The sequence below is a fragment of the Castor canadensis genome, chromosome 4 (assembly GCF_047511655.1).
Source record: "Castor canadensis chromosome 4, mCasCan1.hap1v2, whole genome shotgun sequence".
In the NCBI taxonomy this organism is placed as follows: Eukaryota; Metazoa; Chordata; class Mammalia; order Rodentia; family Castoridae; genus Castor; species Castor canadensis.
In genome coordinates, this window is record NC_133389.1 from 76,100,423 (window position 1) to 76,128,201 (window position 27,779).

Genomic DNA, 27,779 nt, shown 5'->3' on the forward strand with positions numbered 1-27,779 from the left:
GAAGGCTGAGATTGGGAGGATCATGGTTAAAGGCCAGCCCGGGCAAATAGTTCTAGAGACCCCCATCTCCAAAACAACCAGAGCAAAATGGACTGGAGGTGGGACCCAAGCAGTAGCGCTTTGCAAGCCCGAAGCCCTTACTTCAAACCCCAATACCCTCAAAAAATAAAAATAAAAACTTATGCTCCTGGAGGCCAAGGCCTTTAACTTGTTCAGTGTCTTACTCTAGCGACTAACGCAGCCTGCCCAAAGACAGAGGGATGATAGAGGAACACGAACGATAACACTGGGAACTGAGCCGCCGTCCTCGCCTCGCCCCTCCCTTTTCGGGCCTACAGTTCAGAGGCGGAACTTCCGGTGGGGTGCTGAGTTTCCGGTGTGATCCGGAAGTTCCTCAGAGCAGTCGCTGCGCTGGGTGGCGGTGCCGCCTGTACTTGTAGCGTGCTGCTGTCGTTGTCATGGGCAAAAGAGACCGGGCGGACCGCGGTGAGTGGGCGCGCGGTGGCCTCCCTGCATCTTGTGCCCCATCTCCGCCGCTCCGTGTCGGAGCTGGGCTTTTCCCCACGCGACCACCCGGCTCGTGGGACCTCAGGGCGGGGGAGATATTGGGGCCTGTGGAAGGTGGCTGAGACCCTGGCGGGATGCTAACGGCTTTTACCTAGGTGCTCGTAGCGCAGTGGAATGCACTGCTGCCAGACTCGCGAAATGCCGCCAGGCAGTGTGGAAGGAACCGTAAGTTCTTGGCGGTGCTTAGTTCTGTATCCTTATCCGCAGACAAGAAGAAGTCCAAGAAGAGGCACTACGAGGATGAAGAGGAAGATGAAGACGACGCCCCTGGGAACTACTCTCAGGAGGCCGTGCCCTCGGCGGCCGGGAAGCAGGTGGATGAGTCCGGCACCAAAGTGGATGAATATGGAGCCAAGGACTACAGGCTGCAGATGCCGCTGAAGGACGACCACACCTCCAGGCCCCTCTGGGTGGTAAGCTGTCCTCAGCCAAGTAGGCCCGAGCACTTGGAGCAGTTCCACTGCTCTCCTCTGAACTCGGCTGAGGCTGAGCCAAAGCAGAGGGGCACAGGCTGTTTTTTTGGACCAAATTTGCATTTAATCTCAGCTCAGTCAGGGGATGAGTATGGTTTGACAAGGTATCTGAAAGTTCAGATTTTTAAAACATTGCAGGAGAGTGAAACACAAACCCAGGATGTTAAAAAGAAGGGAGGCTGAACCCAAAGTCTAGAGCGGCCGCTAAACCTTGGGCATTCTCAACCCTCCCCTTCCGCTCTGTTCCCCCTTCCCCCAAATTAGGGTTACTGCCCTCAGCACCAGCTGGGAGAGATAGCTTTCATACATACAACCATACGTTGGAATACCTGTGCACACATGTGCTGGCCAGACGTGGGCTTTCTACATCTGTAACTCTTCTTTTTATGCCCACTTTCTCCCTAACTCTACCTCAGGTTGAAAACCTTTTATCTGCCCAGAAAACAGCATTTATTATGTTATAATTTATTTCCTCCTTTTTAAAATTAATGCCGACATATAGTTGGTTAGCTTGCAAACTTAAAATAATTGATGTTCTATACTCAGTTGAGATCTAGCCAAAAGATAATCAGTCTAAGGATAGCTTTTAAGGTGAGGAAGACTTGCCTATACAGAACAGTGGGAAACAGATAATACCTTTGGAAATTCATTTTTTTCCTACTTTTCTGTCTCTGATTAAATTGGACACATAGTTGTCTAAGGAATGGTTCCAAAAATGTGTCTGGGGTTAGGTAGGTTATTTGTTTTCGGTAATGATATGGGGGAGGTGTCTTCACACCTCATTACTTTGCTTGCCTGTTGTGCCCAATTGGTGTTTCTTAGGCTCCTGATGGCCATATCTTCTTGGAAGCCTTCTCTCCAGTTTACAGATATGCTCAAGACTTCCTGGTGGCTATTGCAGAGCCAGTGTGCCGACCCACCCATGTGCATGAATACAAACTAACTGCGTATTCCCTGTATGCAGCTGTCAGTGTTGGGCTGCAAACTAGTGATATCACTGAATACCTCAGAAAGCTCAGCAAAACTGGAGTACCTGATGGAATTATTCAGTTTATTAAGGTGAGTGGGGTTGAGGTTAGCAGTTCTGCTTGCCTTGGTAATGTGATGGATAGTGGGTTGCTGGGCACCAGTGGCTCACACCTGTAATTCTAGCTTTTCGGGAGGATGAGATCAGGAAGATTGCAGTTCCTGGCTGGCCTGAGCAAAAACAGTTCACGAAAGCCCATTCTCAGTGGAAAAAAACTGGATTTGGTGGCACACACCTGTCATCCCAGCAATGGAAACAAGAGTAAAATAAGAGGATTATAGTTCAGGCCAGCCTGGGGAAAAAAGTGAGACCCTATCTCCAAAATAACCACAGGAAAAGGACTGGATGCGTGGCTCAAGTGGTAGAGTACCTGCATAGCAAGCTTAAAGTCCTGAATTCACACCCCAGTACCACCAAAAAAAAAAAAAAAAGGGACAGGTGATATATATGTATATAAAATCTCCAGTGGGTAGCATAGTAACTGATCACCCCAATTACTAGTCCAAAAGCAGCATTGTTTTGTGGATGGGGCCTATGCTTCCTATGAGCTGCTTCCAACCACAGGTAGTAATACAGAAGGGGTACTAATTCAGATCCATTCTGGCCAAGGTTATTGGGAAAGTAGCCTAAAATGAGTGGTGTTGTGATCCATGTTCTCCCAGAATTTATATATTGAAACCCAAATCCTCAATATGACTCTGCATGGTAAGATTGAAGTCAGAAGAGTGAGACCTTCATCTAATTGGATTAATATCCTTATTTGGAGACTACAGAGAGCTCTCCTTGAGTCCCTGTTATGGGAGCAAACAGTGGGAAAGTGGCCATCTATAAGCCAGAAGCCCTCACAGAAACCGAATTACCTGGGATCCAGCTCACCTATAATCCCAGCTACTTGGGAGGCTGAGGCAGGAGAAACATGAAGCTGAGGCCAACCTAGGCAACTTAGCAAGACCTTGTCTCAAAATAAAATTTAAAAAAAAGGATTAGGGATGTTACTCAATAGTCCTGGGTTGATTCACCAGAAGGGAAGAGGTGAGAAGATTACATTTTAGTTGGAAGGCTAGGAACATTGGTGGGAATCCAGGAGGTTTTGCGTTTTATTTATGCAACAAATGATTACTAAGCATGCGCTCCGTGTGCACTGTGCCGGGAGCTATAGTGATCTAGTGTGGCAGAATGAGCCTCCAGATCTGTTTTTTAAGTTAAGAGGCCAGACAGGAGGAAGATTTTGCTCCTGAAAAGCAGAGGCCAGTGGAAAAAGTTCCATTTGAGCAGATGTGACTGCTTTAGGACTACACATTGAGTTTTCCTAAAGTAAAAACTTTTCACTTGGTTGGTAGATGGTAAGATACGACCAGCAGTAGGTGTGTTCTGAGTCAGCTGCTCACTGCTAATTTTGCCTGTTTGGTGTTGTGTCTAATTGCAGTTGTGTACTGTCAGCTATGGAAAAGTCAAGCTGGTCCTGAAACACAATAGGTAAGAGATTCTGTGATAGGCCGGCCTCCAGGCATTTTAACCCTCTGCACAACAGGTGGGAAAAAAGGCTGTGGGCTGGAACTAGCTTTTATTGATTGTCTCCTCTGCATCAACACCTCACTTCCCTGAAGCACATAAGAGGAACAAAAGATGTGGCCCCAGCAGAAAACTCATTTACTAGCCACTGTGTTTCCTCTAGCCGCAGAACTTGGCTCACACCCTGCTGACTTGTTTTCAAAGTTGGGACTTGGTCACAACTCTTGTATGTTATTTCATGGTCTATAGCTCATAGCACTGATAGAGTGAAGGAGTGGGGAAGGTCATTGTGAGGCTACTGTTTCAGACCATCTAATGGAGTAAGTAATGGAGTCATCTGGAAATGTGTTGGTCAGTAGGCACTTCCTTCCTCCCCACTTGTAGGTACTTTGTTGAAAGCTCCCACCCCGATGTCATCCAGCATCTTCTTCAAGACTCTGTGATCCGGGAATGCCGACTGAGAAATGCTGAGGGGGAAGCCACTGAGCTCATTACAGAGACTTTCACTAGCAAATCTGCGGTGTGTGAACTTGTGGGTCACCTGGGTGGCCAGGCATTTAGAAATTCAGCTCTTTAATGCTGGCAATCTAGTAGCCCTTGCAGCTTCAGTTCTTGCTTATTAACAACAGAGTTAAATGTTGTATGCACGTCCAGCTCCTACCTTTTTCTTACAGATTTCTAAGACTGCAGAAAGTGGTGGTGGTCCTTCCACTTCCCAGGTGACAGATCCACAGGCTAAATCTGAAATTCCCACAGATCTGTTTGACTTTTATGAGCAGATGGACAAGGATGAGGAGGAAGAAGAAGAGACACAAACAGTATCCTTTGAAGTCAAGCAGGTTAGTGGATGTACTGTCTGTGGTTCCTTCACTCAGTGGGTGTCAAAAGCTAGATTAGCCTTGTGCTAGCTCCCTCTAATCTGTGTGAGAGGAAGGGGTCTTTGTTGGTCCTCAGTTAGTTGTCCTTTTCGGTGTCTGCTGTTACATCATTCCTTTTGATGGATTTAGACTCCACATGTTTTTCCTCAGGCTGGGAAGATTGATCTCCACAAGCTCCTGGAGGATACAAGAAACAGTGTCCAAGAGTCCATTTTGGTTCTGATTGAAGTTTACTTTGATAGTGTTGGTAGCTTATGTTGCTTTTCTGTGCTTTAAGCTAGTTGTCAGCAAGCAAGATCTGAAATTGTATTTGTCTAGATAAAATACCAGTTTTTGATCATTGGGCCCCTTAAAATATATGTTGCTTTTGAGCACACTTTGGTGTTAGGATGATAAAACCTTCATGATGACTCCCCAGGAAATGATTGAGGAACTTCAGAAACGTTGCATCCACCTGGAGTATCCTCTGTTGGCAGAGTATGACTTCCGGAATGATTCTGTCAACCCCGATATCAACATTGACCTAAAACCCACAGCTGTCCTCAGACCCTATCAGGAGAAGAGCCTGCGGAAGATGTTTGGGAATGGGCGTGCCCGTTCAGGAGTCATTGTTCTTCCTTGTGGTAAGTGGAGCCTGAGTGAAGAAGGTGGCCAGGTAGCTGCCTCCTGCTTTCCCTTTCATTTTGTCAGGGGATGGCTGAGGTCAGGTAACTCCCTGACAAATATTTATTATGCAGCCCCTGTCAAGGCACCAGGGGTATGATGAAGCTCATTACCTGGGGTAGAGACTGACCATAAATAGGTCACCTAAGCAATATGTTAAGCAATATGTTAAGTCTTGGGTGGAGAAAACTAGAGCATTGTGGTGGAGTAGTGGCTAAAGTGGTAAAGGACACTGCCTAGCAAGTGTGCTTGAGTTCAAATCCCAGAACTGCCAAAACAAAAACAAAAAAACACCAGAGCAGCATGTGGAATGGGTAGTGGATGCTAGTGGGGGTGCTGTTGGACATAAGGGTTTGGTTCTTGCTCTTTGAAATCAGTCCAGTGAGGTGTGAATTTGGAGGCTCCTTAACCCAGGAATTTTGTTTCTGGATGGCTTATGATAGTGTGCAAAGTTGAGAAAAAAGCAGCCGCAGCAGCTCTCCTGGCACCTGTCCAACCTCACTCATCCTAAATGTCAGGTTCTTGTCTAGGTTCTCAACCAGAGGTCACAACAGATTTATCTGGGGGCCTCACTCTGGATACACTCGCCAGGGTTGGGGTTCTTCCAGATTCGTTTTTTTTTTTTTAAGCTTTTTGTGTTATTTTGATGGGAAAGGAAGAATCAATGTTGTGCAGTTTGATTTTTATCTTCATCTTCAGATGGTGAATGGTAGTAAATTCAGAAGCACCTGGAATTTCATCTTCTCTGTCTTTGCCTGTGGTATGGACACTTAGTGTATCTCTGAGCCCTGTTTGCTATGTCAATTAAAAGCTGTCATTTGCTAAGTCCCTCCTTTACAGGCTGTAAGCTAGGCATGCTGTGCCCAGCATAAGTGTCTTATGGCCATGAACAGGGTGTTCTTCACTCTAGTTTTTCCATCTTTGAAATGATAGCTTTGAGATTTCGCCATTTAAAGGGGATGCATGTAAGGAGCTTCAGAAAGGCCTGGCACCTGCTAATTCTCATATATTTGTGTGAAGTGGGCATATCTCCTTTATAAGGAAGAAAGTAAGCTGATGAGTAAGGTCCTCATAAATGTCAGCTGTGATGACTGTTGTAAGGACTTTGCCCAGATTGCTGTGCTATTGAATCATTTTGCCTGTTCCTATACTTCATTTCAACCTGGTGTTGGGTATGATCTTCTCTTGGTTTCTTGTAGGTGCTGGGAAGTCCTTGGTTGGTGTGACTGCTGCATGCACTGTCAGAAAACGGTGTCTTGTGCTTGGTAACTCGGCTGTGTCTGTGGAGCAGTGGAAAGCTCAGTTCAAGATGTGGTCCACCATCGACGACAGCCAGATATGCCGCTTCACTTCAGATGCCAAAGACAAGCCCATAGGCTGCTCCATTGCCATTAGTACTTACTCCATGCTGGGCCACACTACCAAAAGGTCCTGGGAGGCTGAGCGAGTCATGGAGTGGCTCAAAACCCAAGAGTGGGGCCTCATGATCCTGGATGAAGTGCATACCATTCCAGGTAGGTAGGTTGAAACTGAGCTGTTGTAGAGATGGAAACTGATGTTCAGTTGTTGGGTTGGATAGGGACGTCTGTGTAGCTACCCAACTGGCTAGCAAGACTTGTTGGGTAAAGCTTGTAAATAATTCATAAATGTGGGTGGGGTGGTACTTCTTTAGCCACTAGCTCAGAACATATTTTTTCCCCATTCTCCGTCTGTCTTATTGTTGCGCTCAATTTACCCTTAACTCATTTTTTTATTCCTGTGAAACTGAGCCAGGAGGACTGCTTATCCCTTGCAATAGTGTTATTTCTTAGAGAATATTCCTACTTCTCCAATTCTTATAGGCAGACCTTTTTCTTTTTCGCAGGGGGTGGGGGGAGGGGGAGGGCGTGGTACTGGGGGTTGAACTCAGGACCTTGTGCATGCTAGGTAGGTTCTCTACCACTTGAGCCACTCCACCAGCCCAGACCTTTTCCTTAAAAATAACTTACTGATATAAGTTATGTGCCGTAAAATCACTCCTTGTAAGTGTATATAATCCAGTGAGTTTTAATAAATTTGTGGAACTGTGCAATCCTTACCATGACCTAGTTTTAGGTAAACACTGTACCACTTGAGCCATTTTTCTTTCTTGTTTTTGGCAGTGTTGGGGTTTGAACTCAACCTTATGCTTAACACTCACTTTTCAGTGAAGTAGAGGACAGAACCGTTGATCTAATTTTAGAACATCTCCATTACCCATTTGCAGTCAATCCCTGTTTTCCTTTCTAGTCTCAAACAACTTCTGAATTGCTTTCTGTCTATAGATAAACCTTTTCTAGAATTTTTCATATAAACAGAATCTTGTATTTTCTTTTGTCTGGCTTTTTTCATTTTGCATAATAGTTCATTCATATTAGAACATTCATCAGTAGTTTGTTTTGCAATAGTTTATTGCTACAATAAAATTTGGTGTTTCACTATGTTGCCAGTCTGCTCTTGAACTCCTGGGCTTAAATGATCCTCAGTCTTCTTGAGTAGCTGGAGCTATGGATATGAGTTAGCATGCCTGGCTAGGCAAACTTTTCTTGACAAAGCAGATTTAGAGGATTGCTGTGAACAAAATGAAATGTAAGACTTTTTACATAGAACATTCAAAATACTGTGAAAATGCCCCCGACATCTGGTTCTTTCTGTGTAATGAGAACTTAGCATTTATGGATGTCTGAAGATACCTAAAGATGTTCACAGCAGGCCAGGTAAAGATTAGTTGTCATTCAAGTGGAAAACAACAGGGCACAGACCCATGTGGTAAGAAAAGTACTTGGCATGTTCAGACAACACAAGGCCACAATGCGGCCAGAGGAGAGCTCAGAGAGAGTAGTCAAGATTGGAGCAGGATGGAGCTGTTGATGGGACGCCATCTGAAGGATGGAGCAGAGGGTGACCTGAGATCACCCTGGTTGCGGTGTTGTGCTTCAGTGGAAGCATGATAGGAGCAGTAAGATGAGTGTATTTGTGGGATCCCAACAAGAGGCTTGACCTAGTGAGAATGAAGTAAGGATATAGGTAACCTGACCTGTGAGATCATAAAGGTTCAGCTGAAAGGTCGAATGTGAGATCAAAGAGAAAGGGAGAAATCAAGGATGATGCTAAGGTTTTCGTTTGTTTTTTTTTAATTATATCATTGTACTGGATATGGGGAGTGGATTATTAGAAGCCTACATAAGCACAGCTGTGCCCAATAATCAGCAGGCTGAGTTTGTCCTGGCCCCAGCTGCAGAAGAGTGCAGGATGCAGGGAAGCTACTTTTCTTAAGTTGTTTACATTCAGAGAAGCCAGATTGCAGGTTTCTCTTGTTACAATGTCACGCCCCTCCCCTAGAACTGTTTACCACTGGGTATAAAAGACTCCCTGAAGGAGGACTGCAAAGCCTTTTGATGGGGGAGTTTGATTGGCTGATGCTGCTGCTGGCTGCTGTGTCTCCACCAGAGTAGCTTTCTGCATCCATATCTTCATACATAGGCTGCTGTTGTTTATCTGCAAGTCTGAGGGCAGACTTTTTAAGAGAGATTAAAGGGAACATGGGACTATGCAAGTCTACTCCGAGAACTTTATACATAGGCTTCCAAAAAGCTGAGCTAAAGAAAAGCTAAAGAGAACATGGGACAGTGCAAGTCTAAGGACATGGACTTTAAGAGTTACGCTAATGCAGTTTTTAGATGCGGTTGCTGCTGTTTGCAGGTCTGAGCACTGAGGCTTTAAAGGGAACATGGGACAGTGCAAGTCTGAGGGCAAAGACTTTAAGAGCGATTATGCTAAAGAAAAGCTAAGAGAAAACGGGACAGTGCAAGTCTAAGGAAAGAGACTTTAAGAGAGATTATGCTAAAGAAAAGCTGAGAGAAAACCTGGGACAGTGCAAGTCTAAGGAAAGAGACTTTAAGAGAGATTATGCTAAAGAAAAGCTGAGAGAAAACCTGGGACAGTGCAAGTCTAAGGAAAGAGACTTTAAAGAACAGAAAAGAATTTAGAAGCAAGGTTTTAAAGAAAGACTTTAGAAGTAAAGCCTTAAAGAATAAGAGAAAATAAGCAATAAGGCTGTTGTGCATCTCCATCTGAGCGCCAAACACACCTGCCCAACTTTCCGCATGAATGTCTGTCTGTCTGTTTTTTGTCCTTTCTGTATCTCCCATTGCCCTCAGTTAGCCCCAGTTAGGTTCAGTGGTAACAGAGCGAGAAAAAGCTCGCTCCAACTGGGAGTACATTGTGACATTTACGCAAAGTTCTTACAATGTATCATAGTTGAATTCACCCCTCCATCATTCTCCTTAAAATTAATAGAACTGATCCCGTATTTCTCACAAAAGTCACTTTCACTGTAGTAATTTACAAACTAAGCTCAAAGAAAAAAAGATTAAGAGTGTGAGTACTGGCTCTGCTAGGATTGAAAATTGAGAATTGCTTCTTGCACTTGAGTTTGGAATTACTTAGCAGTTCAGTTGGAGACTGTGACGCTTGGGAGGGCTGAGGCTTTCTCCTTCCTCCCCCAGTATGTTTCGCATATGCTGATGTTCTTTAACCTAAACCCTAGCTCTGGGGAAGTGGCAGCACAGACTTGGAATCCAATATCTGACGATGAAGATATAGCTCATGGTATGTGTTATGTGTCTCTTGTTGGGTTTACTATGTCAGTTCATCTTTGGTTGAATAGAAGAGTGGAAACAGATTTTGAGTTCAGGCCTCTGTTATGGTTTGAATATGGTTTGAGTGTATCCCTCAAGGGTTCATGAGCAGGAACCTTGTTCCCCAATGCAGAGGTGTTGAGAGGTGCTGGGACCTTTAAGAGGTGGGTCCTATTGGAAGGTGATTAAGTCATAGAGGCAGTATCCTCACAAGGGATTAATGTAGTTCTCAGGTGATCTCCCCAGTTAGTTCCTGCAAGAGCAAGTTGTTAAAAAAAGAGCAAGCCTGCCACATGCCTGTAAACCTAGCTTCTCAGGAGGCAGAGTTCAGGAGGATTGAGATTTGAAGCCAGCCCCAAGCAAATTGTTCTTGAGACCTATCTCAAAAACCCATTCCAAAAAAAGGGTTGGCCAAGTGGCTTAAGTAATAAGAGTGCCAGCCTAGTAAGTGTGAGGCCCTGTGTTCAAACCCAGTGCTCCCCAACAAAAAAAGCACTCCTGGCTTTGGAATTCCTCTCGCTTCTTATCTTGACATGGAATCTGTTCTGTACATGTTCCTACCAGCCAGTGTGATGCTGTCTGCCTTGCGGCCCTTACCAGAGCCCAAACAGATGGGGCCACCAAACTTTCAGTCTCCGAAACTCAGTTAAATAAAACTCTTTTCTTTAAAAAGTACTTAGCCTCAGTGATTTTGTTATAACAACAGAGAATGGACTCCATAAGCCTTGAGGCCTAACCATACCTGCCCAAAGAGCTAATGTTAAGGAAATGCTAGTAAATCAGTAAGTTTTCTGACCATTCAACATTTACCACATTGAATTAGGTAGAATGCTACATCTTTGAGATCTCAGAAGATAGAGACTGCTGTGTTCTTGTACAGATCTTTTAAAAGGAGCCCTGTTTGGTCATTTTATTAATAAGAAATTTTGTGTTATAATACTTGCATATATTGAGTGCTTTCTATGTGCTAGGCACTGCACTAGTTTTATTATTTTAGCAAGTAATTTATTATTGAGCACCTTCTAAGTCCAGGCACTGGACTTTGGAGACAAAGTAGGAGGGAAAGTTGAAGAATCACATAAGTAAGTGTTGGAATGATAACTGTGACATAATGTCAGGTGACATAGGCCACACACAAAATGTACATACTGTGACTTCATTTATATGAAGTTCAAGAAGAGGACAGATGATGGAAGCCGGAGTAGTGGTAGTTTCATGGAGGGAGAGCGAGGATTGGTATTACAGAGGAATCAGGAGAGAGACTCTGGATGCTGAAGTGCTCCATTTTCTGTTCCAGGAGGTCCTGCAGGTGTGTGCCTGAATAAAAGTGTCGTGTCCTTGTGTGTGTTAATTTACCTGGGACAGTTATGGCCATAGGAGTATGGAATGGAGGGATGTGACTGGTTTGCAGACACCATGGAGTGCCCACAGTCCTAGCTTGTGCTTGTCCCCTAGTGCTGCCTCCTAGGGCGCACATTAGGCTTGTGTTGCCATTACTTTGACTTCCATGTCCTCCTTAACAGGGGAAGTCTGACCTGGGATTCTTTGCTGGTGTTTTTTTTTTTTTTTTTGAACCAGCATAGTCCTTGCTTAGATAATCTTGACACTGGCTTTTTGTTTGTTTGTTTGTGTCTGTTTTGTGTGGGTTTTTTTACTGTGTTGCAAATGGTATGTATACAAAATGTTGCATGATATACATGATTTGAACTTGCTTGGGTGTTGGGGGTGATAGGAGTTAGTGCTGGGATTCATCCTCATGCATGTTAAACATACTCTTCCACTGAGCTACAACCCCAACCCCATGGCTCAAAGTGTTTTAACCTTCGTTTACAGTAGTAGAAATTTTAAGGGGTGTGCCTGTGGAAATGTGTAAATTGAGTCCTTTAAAATGAATTCCTCTAGGCTGGTAGAGTGACTTGAGTGCCCACCTAGCAAGTGTGAGGCCTGAGTTCAAACCCCAGTGCTGCCATAAATAAATAAACAAACATCTCATATCCATCTATGTGGTTGTTTTATTTGATATATCAGAAAAGCTACAGTATTCAATACAAAGGCAGAAAAAGGAAGTAAAGTATTTGGAGAGGGGATTCATATTTGGAGAGGGGCGTTTCTTGAAGTGGGCAGGGCTTCTTAGGGTTGAACACTGCTCCCTTGGATTCTGTTTTCTTCCTGCTTGCTGGGAAGATGGTAGGACTCAGGGCAGAGCTGTGTCTCCCCTCAAGTTATCCAGCTGAGTGAATTCTTTGTATAATTTAGAACTTAATGATGCTGTGGCAGATCATGTTTCACATTGCCGTCTGTATTTCTGATAGCTGTTGAGAAGAGAGTGCTTGGGTTTGCTAACTTGGAGCTTCTCTGAAGTCTTTTCTTCCTCATTGCCCTTTTCATCTTTTGAATAGGTCTAAAAGTAATTGTAAGAATTCTTGCTTTGTCATTCTTGTCCAGTACCTGGCTCCTGTGATCTCATGCTGAGGGTTAACCCATGTAGTGTCCCAGGCCAATGCTTAGTTACAAGGCTGTCTGCGATACCCTTGTCGTTCAGAAAGTGACGGTGTGAATGCTCCTATTGTTCCCCCAGCCAAGATGTTCCGACGGGTGCTCACCATTGTGCAGGCCCACTGCAAGCTGGGTTTGACAGCAACCCTCGTCCGGGAAGATGACAAAATCGTTGACTTAAATTTTCTGATCGGGCCGAAGCTATATGAAGCCAACTGGATGGAGCTGCAGAACAACGGTTATATTGCCAAAGTCCAGTGTGCCGAGGTAGCTGGGCCCAGCTGGGCGGGCATCTAAGTGAGGGACTTCTGCAGGCAAGGGAGAGGTATAGGTCAGAACCTGGGCTAAACTACCACTGCTTTGTGTAGTACCTTTAGTCACCCTGGTGGGGTGCACCAGTCACAGTCAGTCAGTGGTGAAATCAGGAGACTAATGCAGTCCATTCAGCTCTCCTTCTGTGAGTGAACTCCTGGGTGTTCTGCCCACCCTCCATCTGAGGGGTCCTTGGAGAGTCCTGCATGTGCAACCACTGAGGACAATCTCTGTCGAAGCCCCAAGGAGGCAGAGTGTGGCCTCGATCATATATTGTTCTTGAGTGAATAACTAACTATACAGGTAGTATTAAAATCCATGCTCAAAGGTAAGTTTTCTTAGAAGGAACAACCAAATTCTAACACTTTAAAGTGATTGTCATTCAGTGACTAAAGTGGGGTGGCCTCTGTCCTGAAGGGCAGGGATGGGGCCTCTTGGAGAAAGGTGAGACTTTCTGTTCCTTTTTACTTGATCTCCTTTCCCACCTGTCAGGTTCCATAATGTTCATGCCATCATGACACTTTGTGTTTGTCACTCTTTCACTTCTTTATTATCTTTTATGTATATTCCCTCATTATAGGTTTGCCTGATTGAAAAATGTGCGAGTGGAATTAGGTTGTATATATTCCTCTATGGCTTTTGTCTTCTCTTGTTTTTCTTTTTGGCAGCACTGGGTTTTGAACTCAGGGCCTTATGCTTGCTAGGCAGACGCTGTTACCACTTGAACATACTGCCCACCCTATTTTTTTTTAGTTATTTTTTGAATAGGGTCTCACTTGTATGCTTGGACTGCATCCTATTTATGCTTCCCACATAGCTGGAATGACAGGTGTTCACCACCACACCCAGCTTTTTTTTTTTTTCTTTTATTATTCATATGTGCATACAAGGCTTGGGTCATTTCTCCCCCCCTGCCCCCACCCCCTCCCTTACCACCCACTCTGCCCCCTCCCTCTCCCCCTCACCCCCTCAATACCCTGCAGAAACTATTTTGCCCTTATTTCTAATTTTGTTGTAGAGAGAGTATAAGCAATAATAGGAAGGAACAAGGGGTTTTGCTGGTTGAGATAAGAATAGCTATACAGGGCATTGACTCACATTGATTTCCTGTGTGTGTGTGTTACCTTCTAGGTTAATTCTTTTTGATCTAACCTTTTCTCTAGTTCCTGGTCCCCTTTTCCTATTGGCCTCAGTTGCTTTTAAGGTATCTGCTTTAGTTTCTCTGCATTAAGGGCAACAAATGCTAGCTTTTTAGGTGTCTTACCTATCCTCACCCCTCTCTTGTGTGCTCTCGCTTTTATCATGTGCTCAAAGTCCAATCCCATTGTGTTTGCCCTTGATCTAATGTCCACATATGAGGGAGAACATACGATTTTTGGTCTTTTGGGCGAGGCTAACCTCACTCAGAATGATGTTCTCCAATTCCATCCATTTACCAGCGAATGATAACATTTCGTTCTTCTTCTTGGCTGCATAAAATTCCATTCACACCCAGCTTTTTATTGTTTAAGGTGGGGTCTTGCTAAACTCTTTTCTTGGGCTGACCTCAAACCTGAATCCTCTCTATATCCATCTCTCAAGTAGTTGGGATTACAGGTGTGAGCCACTGTGCCCCACATGTACAGGTTTTTCTAAAGCAGTGTTACTCACTATTATGGAACTGTGACCCCATAGTAGTAAGGTGCCGAGATCACTTTACTGGGCCATCAGAGAATAGAATCTACTAGAAGGCATAATATGTAATAAGGGTATAATATTTGTTTCATAAATGTGTGTTTGTGTGTACGTGTGTGTGTGTATTTTCTTTGTGATGTAAGTGACTTGTGTGAAAGCCACTGCCTGTCAGACAAACCTAGGAAGAGCATTGCTAGATTGAATGTGTGGACAATCAGGTTAAAGCTGTTTCCAGAATAGGTGTTTCAGTAATCAGGGGTAAATGGCATTATTCCACATCTCCTTGTTTATTTATTTATGTCCTCCATTATCACCTAATAGTAATTTTTTTCTTTTAAGTTTTGTTAACCTTGTAAGTAAAACAGTATCCCTTTTATTGTCTGAATTTGTATTTTCCTATTTACTGATGACATGTTATAGACCATTTGTGTTTCATATTTGGTGAAATGTAGGATTTTAAAGATTTTACTGTGAAAAAAGAATTGCTTTGGTTATAAAGAACTAGAAACTCTAATGAAGTCAGACAGTAGGATGTGACCCAGAGGGTACCTGAAAATGTAGTAACAGCAACACCTATGGATTTGAGCTCAACTTGTGTTTGGCATACATTGGTGACCAATAATTCTGCAGTGGTGGCAAGAAGTGGTCTGTGATGATGCACAGAAGGTGGCGCTGGTCACAACCAAACACTCAGAAGCTGTCAGAATAGGCTTTGTGTCCTGTGCTAGTGTGAAGCTCCCACAGGTTCCTTTTCCTCTGTGCACAGCCTTAAAACCTTTAGCGTTCATGGCACATCAGTATGCTTGCCTGAGCTTCCTGCAGCTTGTCAGTAGCATGGAAGAGCCCTCAGGAGTGTTGTATTGTTTTTATCTGGATGCTCAAATTATCCCAGATTAGCCAGTGGGACCCCCTTCCTGTCTCTGTTTGACATTTCTCCCTTGTTCCTTGTCCTTGCTTTTTACTGCAGCAAGATATTTCAGCTTCATATGGCACCTTCTCTTTGCTGGGCCTGGCTTCAACCATTTCTCCAAGGAGCCCTGGGCCCACGGCAGTAAAAACAAAGATCTGGTTGCTAAGCGTGTTTGGAACTAAGGATGTCATTGTCAGGCTTACTCGGTAGACAGAGCTTGGAAGGGTGTGTGTGTGTGTGTGTGTGTGTGTGTGTGTGTGTGTGTGTGTGTGTGTGTACATGTATACATAAAAATACATTTTTTTGTTTATGTATACTAAAAACCATGAGTTTGTGGTAATACCTTCAATATAATTCAATGCCACAACTCTCCCTCTATCCATATTAGTAATCTTTTCTCAGATAGTGAGATTTGCAATTCCTTTCTCAAGTAGTGAGAATCTTGGCTTCCATTAATTATGATGTACTTATTTGCTTAGTCCTAGAGTATCAAAAAAAAAGAGCTTCAGAATTGCTAATCTATACTAGTATGAAAAACAAAACAAGTTCGGTATCTGATTGCAGTTCTTTTTGTCTGTGGCCTGAGGGTACATAGTTCAAATACTGCATTTTAGCTGTATAAGAAAAGTTACTTGGGGGTTGGGGATGTAGCTCAGTGGTAGACTGCTTGCTGATCTTACGGGGGACTATAGGTCTGATCCTCAGTGCCACCTGAGAAAAAGAAAAATTCCCTGCTTTAGTTCTCCCCAGCCCCTTCTATGTGGTTATGATATGCCTTTGCAATTTAGTTAGATTTGGTTCTATTTTATTCCGTTTTGATTCTTTTACCCACCCCCATCCTTTTTGATATTGTTTGACATTTTATTCCAAGGAATGTCACTCTTCCTCACCTCCACTGTTCTCTCTGAGCCACATTCAGTTTACAGTATTTCCCCCCGTCTGCCAAGGATTCCTTGCAAGACCCCCAGTAGATATCAGACACCTCAGTTAGTCCTAATTCCTGTAACTTAGTGTCTTTTCCATCTTAATTGAGCACTTGCCATGCACTGTGGCTGTGACTTTTGCACTGTGAGGTGTGGCAGTAAGATTAGTATGATGTTCTTTTTCCTTCACAATTTGACAGTTAGAAGAGTCGTATTTACCATAGGACTTAGCCACCTCAGCCATGAGATTTTTTTTTCTTTTCTAGTAAGTCAAGAACTTTCACTTTTTCACTTAAAAGAAGCACTTGGTGGCTTCTCTTTGGCATATTTAAATTGACAGCATCAGTCTTCTTTGTCCTTTGGGGGATTATTAAGTAGATTAAGGATTACTTAAGCTGAAGCACTGTGGTACTGGGGCAGTTGGTCTGACAATTAAGGTGGCTACTAAATGACTAATGGGCAGCTAGTGTGTACAGCATGGATGTATTGGACAAAAGGATGATTCATATCTTGGGCAGAATGGACTAGATTTGCCCAACATTTCATTATCTTACTCAGAACAAAGTGAAAGTTAAACTTTATGGACTGTTTCTGGGATTTTCTATTTAATACTTTCAGACACAGATGACCATGGGGAAATGAAACCATGGATAAGGGAGGACTACTGCATTTAGATAAAATTTTGCTTTAAGTTTTTTAAAAGCTAATTTTGCTAAGTGAAAGAGCTTTAAAAGTTTCAGATTATGCGGTGCTTAAACTTGCAAAATGACTCCTGATTCTTATTGCATCCTAGGTTTGGTGCCCGATGTCTCCTGAGTTTTACCGGGAGTATGTGGCAATCAAAACCAAGAAACGAATCTTGCTGTACACCATGAACCCCAACAAGTTCAGAGCTTGCCAGTTTCTTATCAGGTTTCATGAAAGGAGGAACGACAAGATTATTGTCTTTGCTGACAATGTGTTTGCCTTAAAGGAATATGCCATTCGGCTGAACAAGTAAGAATTGAAAAATTGGAGTTTCCTTCAGGCCATTGAGAGTACAGAAGGTGCTTGTTTCTTTGTCACAGCTCTCAGGAGTGTCTTGGAATCTAAAGGTCTGTTTCTCTTTCCCTGGTTCTAGGAACCAGGCAAGACAGAGGAGCAGGTGGTCAGAGTCAGAGGTTAGAACATGTAGAAAAGGGGGTGGGAGCCAGACGCCAGTGGCCCATATCTGTAATCCTAGCTACTTGGGAGGCAGAGATCAGAAGGATCGAGGTTCAAAGTCAGCCTGGACAAATAGTTTGCAACACCCTATCTCAGAAATACACAACACAAAAAGGGCTGATAGAGTGGTAGCAAGTATGAAGCCCTGAGTTCAAACCCCAGGGCTGCCAAAAAAGAAAAAAGAACAGAGCAGGGTCAGTGAGTCATGCTGGGCTAGGTGGGGCACCACCTCAAATCTGGGTGCCAAAGGCAGGTAGAGTTTGGCATCAAGAGTTTCAGGCTGAGTGAGAACTGAGGGTAGAGTCCAGTCTAGGCTTTATTGTCCAGGGGCTAGAAAAACAAGATGGCCGAGCCAGCATCTTGGGTGTGGATCAGCATCTGGACTGTGCTTCTCAAGAACTGCTCACCCAGCATCCTCACCAACCTATAGCCCCACCTGTGCTTAGAACTCTGGCAGTGGTACCTTGCCTGCCAAGCCAGGAAGAAGGGGTCTGTATTTCCTCTCCCAGTGACACAGGGCTTCCAGGTGCTGTGTGGCAGAAGGCAGGATCCTTTGTTTTTTAGTTGGAGACAGGTCTTACTCTTTTCATGGGGGTAGATGGGGAAGAAGAATGTAGACTAGTTTCTCTTAAGTAAGCTGTGTTCTAGGAGTATTATACAAACGTTTTAGTCAATCCTTACTTCAGCCATATAAGGTATTGTTCCTGTTCTACAGATGGGAAAACAGAGGCGCAAAAAGATTAACTTTCTGGATTGTCTTCAATTGTACCTTTTTACATTTAGAAAAGATTTCCCTTTTCATCACAATTAACATTGAGGAACTATGAAAAATAGCAATTCCCTGCCCTTATTTGCCTGCCCTATTCTGTAAAGGCAGCTACTTTCAGCTCTTGTTTTCCTTCTTGTTTTTAACTAATAGCTTATGCAGCAATTTTTGGGTTATCAATTATAGAAATTGTCTGTTAACTTCCTACAGTGAGAGTTGAGCATTTATCTTTGTTACATATACCATTCTCTACTGCTAGTTCTCTCTCCCCCTACATCTCCCAAAATGGTGGTAGCACAATAACACATATTTAAAGTTAAACTGAACTAATATTCACTGTTAATCTGGTGGAGCCATGTAGTGTCCTTCCTTCCTCCTTCCCTCCCTCCCTCCTTTTTCCTTTTTTTTTCTCCCATGCGAGTTTGAACTCAGGGCCTCAGACTTGTGAGGTAGGCACTCTTACCACTTGAGCCACTCCACCAGCCTTAGTGTTCTTTCTTAATAACTTCTTGTTGTAAATCCAATGTCTTCTCTGAAGCTGCGAAAGCTTTTGAAGTTTCGTTCTATTCCTTATATTGTCTCTCTTTTTGTCAGGGTTTTTGCTTTGATGGTTTTAACCTGTCTTTAGAGTCCTCCTGAATTTTGGTACTTTGTGACTGCAGTTTGAGTTAGTCACTAAAAAGCTGAAAGGCCTTTCAGTGTAGGTTAGCCTACTTGCTGACCTGTGGACCTCTATAGGGTAATCAGGCTGTTTTGTCATGGGATTGCCAAATGTTAGTATCTCTAGGTCCTATCTCTTGGGCCAGACTTTTCTCCAGAGAGGAATTTTCCAGTCTGCTGGGTACCAGCAAGTGGTAGTGGAGCGTCAGAGTTTGTGGGGTGCTGCTGGCATTAAGGATGAACTTCCCTTCCCTGCTTCACTTTTAGCCTTGTCTCTGTCCTCAGCTCTGCAGACTTTCCTTGCTCAGATCCTAGCCTCCAGGTTCCTGCTTGGTGGGAGGAGCCATGCCTGCTGCGGGAATTGGGGTCTCTGTTCTTCACACACCCACTGCAAGGCCTGCTGTCTGCCATCCTGCCTACCACCCCGCCTCCCAGTGCACCTGGGGATGACTTCTTGAACCTCTCTATTCTGCAGAGAAAATGGGCTTGCTCTGTATTTGCTTGTCCTCTAGCCAGCTTAGGCATCTGCTTTCTCTAGTCTACTAGCACAGTTACTATGCCTGCATCCATCTGCTTTTCAGCTTCCAAAAGGGAAGCTGTTATGTCTTCTGCTTTTTTGTGGGTATGTGTCCTTTTAGTTCTGTACTGTCACATCAGTGTTGATTCAAGCACGGTAACAAGACAGTGCGCATATTTATTTTGTGGTATTTAGCAACCATCTTCTCTCCTTATTTGCCCCTGCAATGCCATCCAGATTCTTTCTGGAGCCTCCACAAGTGGTTCCCCACTGCATTTGGAATACCTGAGACTTGTTCTTGGCTGCAGCTTCCTGAGCATCTGCTTGGGCAGGGATGTTAATTTGCTTGGCACTATGAACATTGAGCCAGCCTAACACAGGGAAAAACAACTGACTTCAAGTAACTGTCTTATGTAGTGGAATGATAATTAGGGTTTTTGCTTATAATCTTTTGTTTTGTACTTCTGGCCTTTAAATGTAGGAAGTATTTTGCCTTGTATTTTTGAAATATTATTGTGGATACTAGGCCTTGGTCCATTCTTAGCCCTGGTTTGTGTAGGGGGAGACTCCATGCTTTTGGTTCCTCTTTGATAAAAAAGGAATGGTTGCCACCAAAGTACATTGTAGGAGAGACTGTTATGGTTATGTAGTAGTATGGGGCAGTGGCAGAGCATCATCTTTGAAGTCAGCTCCTTTGGGTCCCAGTTCCTCCTCTTCAGAACCGTGTGAACTCAGGAAAGTTTAGTGCTGTGAGCCACTCCCCCTCCCCCATCCTCCATTTTTTCTCCTTGGTCGAATGGAGCTACTCCCAGTTACCATAGAGGATTTTGTGCCTGATATTTTATATGTGTACAACAAGTGTTAGGTTCTTTTCCTGGAGGATGGTTATCTTTCTGTTTCATTTTCCATATGAAAGAAGTCTTCTGAAACTCATGTGAGTAGTTTTTTCTGGTGATAGGGGAATTGAAAAAGACCCCCTAAAATCCAGAGTGTCGTTAAAAAAAAAAAAAAAAAAGGCTATTTTGATGAGTGTGACTTCCCAACCTTTTCCCCAGTATGATGTGTAGAAAATGGTGGGATTGTGAGGTGCCATGAAAGGCAGCTTGTGGCTAGACTGCCCAGAGGCCATCAGCCTAGCTGTCCTAGGCCTGCCTTACATCCCCACAGGTAAGGGGTTTGCTATAGGCACACACACCTGTGTCCCTTTGGTTATCATAGCATTGGGTAGCATTGCATGGAAAAGCCAAAGCAGTGAGTCCTGAGCCCTTAATGAATGTTGATTGCTCTGGATTCTGTGGGATAGCCACACCTGTGCTCTACCCTCTGAGGTGGCTTTTACTTTTTTATGTATACACTGGGAACAGGAAACCTGCTTTTTACAGGAACTGGCAGGATTTTTTTTTTTAATGTTGTACCTAACTCTGTGTTTGGTATAGGTGGGCTCTGGATACCTGATATCTGTCCTTGTTACCATAATTGTCATTGCTGTGGTTAGGGTCAGTGGAAAGCTACAGAAACTGAGCACTGATGTTTTAAGGCAGAAGGCAAGGGAAATAGCCTTTCTGGGTGCTATGGGGTGGTAACCAGTGCAATTGTCAGGCTGCATGACGGCTTCTTCTGAGACAGAATAATGCTTGGGCTCTCTATTTCCCTCTGTGATGCTTTCACAAAAATTGAGGAGTGATTCTGTGGTTTTAAAACAGTTTTATTCTTTTATAGACCTTATATCTATGGGCCTACATCCCAGGGAGAAAGGATGCAAATTCTCCAAAATTTCAAGCACAACCCCAAAATCAACACCATCTTTATATCCAAGGTTTGTGTGGGCTGTGGGGTAGGGATGTGGTTCTGAGTACTCCTGAGGCCTGGGACATAAACTCTTGATTTCTGGATGGTGAACTTAGGTTTTTCAAAGGACTTTTCATGTACATTTTCATTCCTACATGTCTTAACTGTGGGAGCAGGGACTGGGGTAGGTACTACCTGTGTGTGAAACGAGGGAGGTTTAGGATTTTCACCTGCTCTGGATCATCTGTCAAGGCTCTTTGCTTGACTGAGGTTTTCTTACTTCTTTTTTTTAGTGTGTAGGAATTTAAGTTGTATTTCCTTTACAAAAGGAACTAAAGTTCATTTCCTGCAGTGGCAAAAGAAGATACTTGGATGAGGTTCTGTTTGGAGCCGGGGATGCTGTGTGTTGTAGCCTCCGTCCTAGCCCCTGGTGTGCTGTAATGGTGCATGGGCAGTGCTGATACATACTCCAGCAGGCCCAGCTCTGAGATAGCTTTATTCTGCTACCGAAAATGTGGCCTGATGGTTTAGAAGTCATTCAGATGAAAAGAGACCTGAAGCCGAGAAGCAGTGATGGCAGTTGTAGCTGGGCAAATAAACAGTAGACCTTCATGTCTGTGTCTGGACACCTCCATGGTCTGAGCCCCCAAACTGAGGATCCGGTTCAAAGTAGTGGCACTTTGCAGAATACAGCCCACCAGTGTGCAGCTGGTCTCAGTGATCATCAGATAAGAAATTGTTCAAACCTATTTCTATAGCCAGAAAAAAAAAAGAATGAAAATAATTACTGAAGTGAGTCTGTGTTACCCTTGCATTGCCGAGTTGTGGTGATGACTGTGGGTTCGTGATGGCGGTGATTCTTTTGGGTGGCTCTTAGAACTCACCTGGGTCCTAGAGAAGCCTTTCTGCAGTCCTCCATCCTAGGTAGGGAGAAGAGAGTGTTTTTCTAAATTATCTTTAAAGCCTGTTTAAATTCTAGGCCAGGACTAGGGAGGTAGCTCAGTGTTAGAGTGCATACTTAGCAAGCCCAAGGCCTTGGGTCCACCCCCAGCACACAAAAATCATGAAGTTTAAATTATGGGCCAAGTTGATTGTTTTTTTTTTTTTTTGGTCTCTTTTTGTCTCATATATAAAAACCTTCCAAACTCACAACTGCTTAATTCTGTAGGTAGGTGACACATCGTTTGACCTGCCAGAGGCAAATGTCCTCATTCAGATCTCATCCCATGGTGGCTCCAGGCGGCAGGAGGCCCAGAGGCTAGGGCGGGTGCTCCGAGCTAAAAAAGGTAAAGGCATCCTTTTCCCTGCTGCTGTGGACAGATGGGAGGCCAATCTGGAACCACTTCAGTCAGGAAGAAGGCGGGATGAGCCACTGGTGTGTTTAGTGAGGGTGACCTTTGTCCACAGGGTTGGGGAGACCCTGAAGGGAAGGGTCCCTGAAAGGACTTGAAGTCTTATGGTCTCATTACTTCTCATGCCTTTGGGGGTTTTTTGTGGCAGTGTCCTGGAATTCACAGGGGTATGCTCTGCACTGAGCAGTTTTGTTGATAGATAATAAGAGGCAGCTCAGAACAGCAGTGCTTACGGTGTACAAAAGGGCCACCAGTGGAAGTGTAGTATCTAGAGGCTGCCCAGGATTTCTAGTCAAGAGGAAGAAAGGGTTTGGCAGAACCTGCTTGGGCAGCCATGGAATGGATACACCACTCCCAGCCTGCAAAGAGCATTGCCCTTTGTAGAGTTCCCTCAAAACTTGAGGAAGTGGTCACAGTGTTGCACAGGCTTTGACTGAGGGGGTGTGGGGATTCCTGTGCCTTCTTAACCACAGCAAAAGGGTCCACACTTCAGTGGGGTGCATGGTAGGGACTGGCTTTGCTGCTCAGAGATGGACATGCCTCTCCTATTAAGGCCTAGTACATCCTAAGACAAGGACACACAGGTCCTGCCTCTAGGAATTTGCTTATTGAACCAGGAAGCATCTGAATTGGTAGGATGTTTGAAAGTGGCAAGCAGCCTTTGTTGGAATCATACTGTGGGTTTCTTTTTTAGCATTGGGGGTTGAACTCAGGGCCTCATGCTTCCTACACAGGTGCTCTACTACTTGAGAGTCACTCCACCAGCCTTGAAATTATACTGTATTCAAGTATGTTTGAGGCAGATAGTTTATTATATTTACCATGGAGGCAGGGCAAGTAGTTGAAATAGCGTGGGTTTGTTTGTATGGTGGACTAGTTGTATGACATGGACAGGTTCTTTGCCCTGAGTCTTGTTCTTCCCATCCCAAGTGAGAGAGACACCCCTATCTTGCAGGACTGTTGTGGAAAGAGCTTATGTAACGTGGAATGTAGTAGGCTGCTGGATAGATTATAGCTTTTATAAACTGACAGAAAATGTGAATAATTCATTTCTTCTTCCTTATTCTTTGCCACACAAAAAAAGAAACAAATCTAATTTGAGAACTTCTTTGGATTTGATCAAAATTGTATTTTTTTTTTTTTTTTACTCAAAATACTATTTAGCATGAGATATCGGGCCCCTTTCTTTGTATCTCTGAGTTCTTAGAAGCCAAACAATTGAATTCAGAGGCAGTATTCAGATGATTAACCTACAGACATCTGAACTGTTTGAAAGAAATATTTATATTTTCCCAAAGGATCAGGTCTTTCAGGACACATTTCTGTCCTGCTTTCTGTAATAATGCTCCCAGTTCCAGAGGTTTTATCTCTGAGTTGTTTTCTTTATTTTAAAGCAGTTCTGTTGAGGTTACTAAAGTAACAAATAATCAAATAATCATTCTAGTTAAAATGCACAGTTCTAGGGTTGGGTGTGGTATCTCACATCTGTAATCCCAGCTTCAGTGATTGGGAGAATTGAAGTGCAAGGTCAGCCCAGGCAAAGAGTGAATAAAGCCCACATCTCAACCAACAGGATGGTTGGAGCATGGGAGAGCCTGCCTGCTATGTAGGAGGGTTATGCTCAAGGCTGGACCCAGGCAAAACACAGCACCCTACCTGAAAAACAACTAAAGCATAAAGGGCTTGGTGGGGGCGGTGGAATGACTTAGATAGTGTAGCACCTTCCTAGCAAGTGTGAGGCCCTGAGTTCAAACTCCAGTACTGCCCCCCAAAATAAATAATGAATCAATGTATATCTCAGCGGTTTTTAGTATATTCACACAATTGTTCAACCATCACCCCCTAAAAGAAACCCTAACCCCCCCATCCCTCTTCCCTCTGCTTCCCTTCCCCTCCTGTCCCCTCTTTTCTTTTTGGTGCTGGGGATCAAACTCAGGCCCATGCATACGCTAGGCAAGTACTGTACCACTAAGGTATACCCCCAGTCCCTTCTCTTCACTTTCTTGATATGAAGACTTTAATTTTGATGAAGTCCTGTGCAAAGTCAGGGTGATCAAGCCCTGATTGTAGAGCTTTCCCAACTGCAATGTTTGCTTTTGAGTCAGGAACCCTTAGCTCCTGGCATTCTAATAGTGATGGTGTTTTTATCCTTTCTTTTCCCTTTTCCCTGCAGGGATGGTTGCAGAAGAGTACAATGCCTTCTTCTATTCACTGGTTTCCCAGGACACACAGGAAATGGCTTACTCTACCAAGCGGCAGAGATTCTTGGTAGATCAAGGTTATAGCTTTAAGGTATGTATCCATTTGGCCTCTCTTAAGACTACAACCAAGACCTTTTTGGTACTCTGGCCTCTAGGCAAAGTGGAGGCAACAACCTGAGACAAACCTCAGACAGACAGAGAGAACTGAAATTAGAGGCCTTATCACAGACTCCTGTGTCTCTCTGAATTGCTGGGGACAGCGCTAGCTATTGGTGTGCAGTGTGCTGACCTGGCAGGTGCCACAGCCCTGTGGCCATCACTTGTGAGTCTGAGACCTTTAGAATTCCTTTCTCAGGGGGCCACTCCAGTTGGCTAGGAGAGCTCTTCCCTTCTCAACTGGTAAGACCTGTGTTACCCAGACAGCAGAGCCATCCTGTACTAGAAATGAGGTCTTTGAGTAACTTGGGAAATTCTAAAGCTTTAGCAAAGTTTCATTATCTGAAGCGTTTGCTTTCTTTCCTGTTGCCACATATATTTACTTTGTGTCAGGATATTTGAGAATTTTTTTTTTTGTTTCAGTGCTGGGGATTGAACCCAGGGCCTTGTGGATGCTAGGCAAGTGCTCTACCACGAAGCTACATCCTCAGCTGTTGTGTCAGGATTTAATGTCTTAAAGGGCTTTTATTTGTAGGAGATGGGTGGAGGGTTCTGGAAGCAGGGGGAAAATTCCCCTGTGATCTAACAGGACATCACTAGAGCATCAGGTTCCCAGGGTGTTTTGTTTGCTTGTTTGTTTGCTTTTACAGTGGTGGGGATGGAATCTGAACACTAGCCCTAGTTTTCAGGCTCTTGATTTGCAAAAGACTGTGCCGCCTCTTTAAATACATTTTCATTGTTTTGTCTCTGCTCATTGATGAGAGTTCCCACTATTAGCCTTAGAGGATAGGGTTTGTCTGTCCTCTGCTCTTTTAGCCAGAGGCAGTGGCGCTTTTCAGACCTCTTATTCTGGGTTAGAAGGCAAGACACTTGAGTTTTGAGCCATTTTTTGGAGGAGTTGCATCATGACTTTTTGCTTATGTGTCTGAATCTGTGCTGTACTCATACTTTTGAGTCCCTGTAGAGGCAAAGAGAGGATCAATACAGAATGGGTGCTCTTGAGTTCTTTGAAAGGCAAACCTGACAGAAAGGCCCATGCATATGGTGTCTCTTGGCTGCCTTTGCCCAGTGTAGCTGCTGTTAAGTTTCCAGGGTCATAGCCTGGAGTGGTCAGGCCAGGGTAGAGGTTCCTGTTGTCTGTGCTTCAGATTTTTGGCTACCCAAAGAATTCAGTCAGATCCTTAACTATAGCAGTTTTCCTTTAATTAACATAATGAGAATTGGAATTGTTGGGAGGAGTCCTTTACAAAATCAACTCAGGCTTTTCCATAGAAATGAAAACTGTCTCCACCATGCAGTTATCTTGCCCTTTTAGAAAAAATCTGGCCAGTAAACTCTCCACATCCTACCATTAACAATGTACTCATCCCTGCTGTAATCCCAGGACATCAAACAGTCAGGTAGAGGGTCCTCGTCAAAGAGCATAGCCTGAGCCTTTCTGTTTGTTTCACTTCCTTCCCTGGTGCAGGATGAGGAAGTGTTTGTCATTAAAGTTTCTGTTGATTTTCTGGATGTGAATAGATTCTGCGTGTTGGGAGCAGATTCCTCTGGAATTCCTTAATCTCTGTCTTGAGTTACTAGGCAAGTTCCCTGTTGAAGGTGGCTTCTGATGCTGGTCTCTGGAATGCCAGAGAGGAGCTCTCTATTGTTAGCCACTTGGCCAGCAGGAGAAAAGTGCCCAGAATAAGTGGACCCAAAAGAAGGCAGAATGAGGCTAAGGGGAGGGAACAAAAGGGGACACATCTGCTTTTGTTCTTGCAGGTGATCACAAAGCTTGCTGGCATGGAAGAGGAAGAGTTGGCATTTTCCACAAAAGAGGAGCAGCAGCAGCTCCTGCAGAAAGTCCTGGCAGCCACTGACCTGGATGCTGAAGAGGAGGTGGTGGCAGGAGAATTTGGCTCCAGGTCCAGCCAGGTGAGTGAGTGGGTGAGGGTCCAGGTGTCAGTGCTCCCAAAGGATGGATTTTTTAGACAGACAGACAGACAGACAGACACACACACACACACACACACACACACACACACACACACACACACTCCTGGGTCTGTGGGATTTTTGGAAAAACTTTGAAAACAAAAGTGTGGAGAAGAGAATAATAGTAGAAACAACCCCTGTTAACCTTTTGGTGCGTGTCCCTTATTATATACATATTGTTAGACACAGTTGGGCTCACAGTGGCTGTGACTAGTTTCTGGCATGAATAGTATTTTGAAGTTATTTCACCTGGTGCAAATGGGTAACCCTAGGCTCTTTCTACCTAGCAGGCTGCCTGGGCAGAGTGTGGTGTGTGTTCAAGTCTCATCTCCTTAGGACCTGTGATTTTGGTCAAGTTGCTTAATCTCTCTGTGCCTCAGTTTTCTTTTCCCTTTTGTAAGACAAGGGTTGTAATGGTTGTGAAGGTTGGATGAGGTAAAATGCTTTTAGAACAATGCCTGAGACATAGTAAGTGATCTGAAGAAGTTACTTAAAACTAAGAAATTTATTGAATTGGGAGTCTTTTTCCCTTGGAAACTGACTTCTGGCTGAGTTCTCCCCATCCCCAGCAGGCATCCAGGCGCTTTGGCACCATGAGCTCCATGTCTGGGGCTGATGACACCGTGTACATGGAGTACCACTCGTCACGGAGCAAGACTTCAACTAAGCACGTGCACCCACTTTTCAAGCGCTTTAGGAAGTGATGCCCACCCAGGTTCCTTTGTTGAATATTGGCTGCTTGGCATTGGAAAGGGATTTCTCAACGTGGCAATGTCTCTTTACATCTGTGTACTTGCTTATACGTAGCATTGGCCAAACCAGCCTAGACCCAAAATCTGTTGACTGTGACTGTGTTGAATAAAATCAACATTAGGAGTTTGGTTTTACCTTCATGACTTATCCAGGCTTTAAAATAGAAGGTGATAACTATTTTTCTGATCTTTTCAAACTGCTGGGGAGTGGATCATTCCACTATATTATCCTGTATATAAGAATTTGTACTATAAGGCATATTTATCTTGATGTTCTATGAATAAAAATGGAATATTTGGGCACTCTTTGTTATGGA

At 44.0% G+C, this 27,779-nt stretch overlaps 1 protein-coding gene across 2 annotated transcripts; it reads left to right on the forward strand.

Moving 5' to 3' along the window:
- The first annotated feature begins 372 nt into the window (after window positions 1-372).
- Window positions 373-27,765, forward strand: Ercc3 (ERCC excision repair 3, TFIIH core complex helicase subunit). 2 transcript variants are annotated; one of them, XM_020183663.2, is made up of 15 exons: window positions 373-486; window positions 775-980; window positions 1,863-2,099; window positions 3,494-3,543; window positions 3,964-4,099; window positions 4,254-4,418; window positions 4,876-5,080; window positions 6,320-6,634; window positions 12,357-12,541; window positions 16,887-17,089; window positions 20,959-21,055; window positions 22,196-22,313; window positions 24,553-24,671; window positions 26,498-26,650; window positions 27,280-27,765. In XM_020183663.2, exons 1-15 carry the CDS (start codon window positions 459-461, stop codon window positions 27,412-27,414), a joined length of 2,352 nt encoding a protein of 783 aa, XP_020039252.1. In that variant the 5' UTR covers window positions 373-458; the 3' UTR covers window positions 27,415-27,765. The 2 variants fall into 2 exon arrangements, with proteins under 2 accessions (XP_020039252.1, XP_020039253.1); XM_020183664.2 differs by having other exon boundaries at window positions 27,283-27,765.
- The last annotated feature ends 14 nt before the right edge of the window (window positions 27,766-27,779 follow it).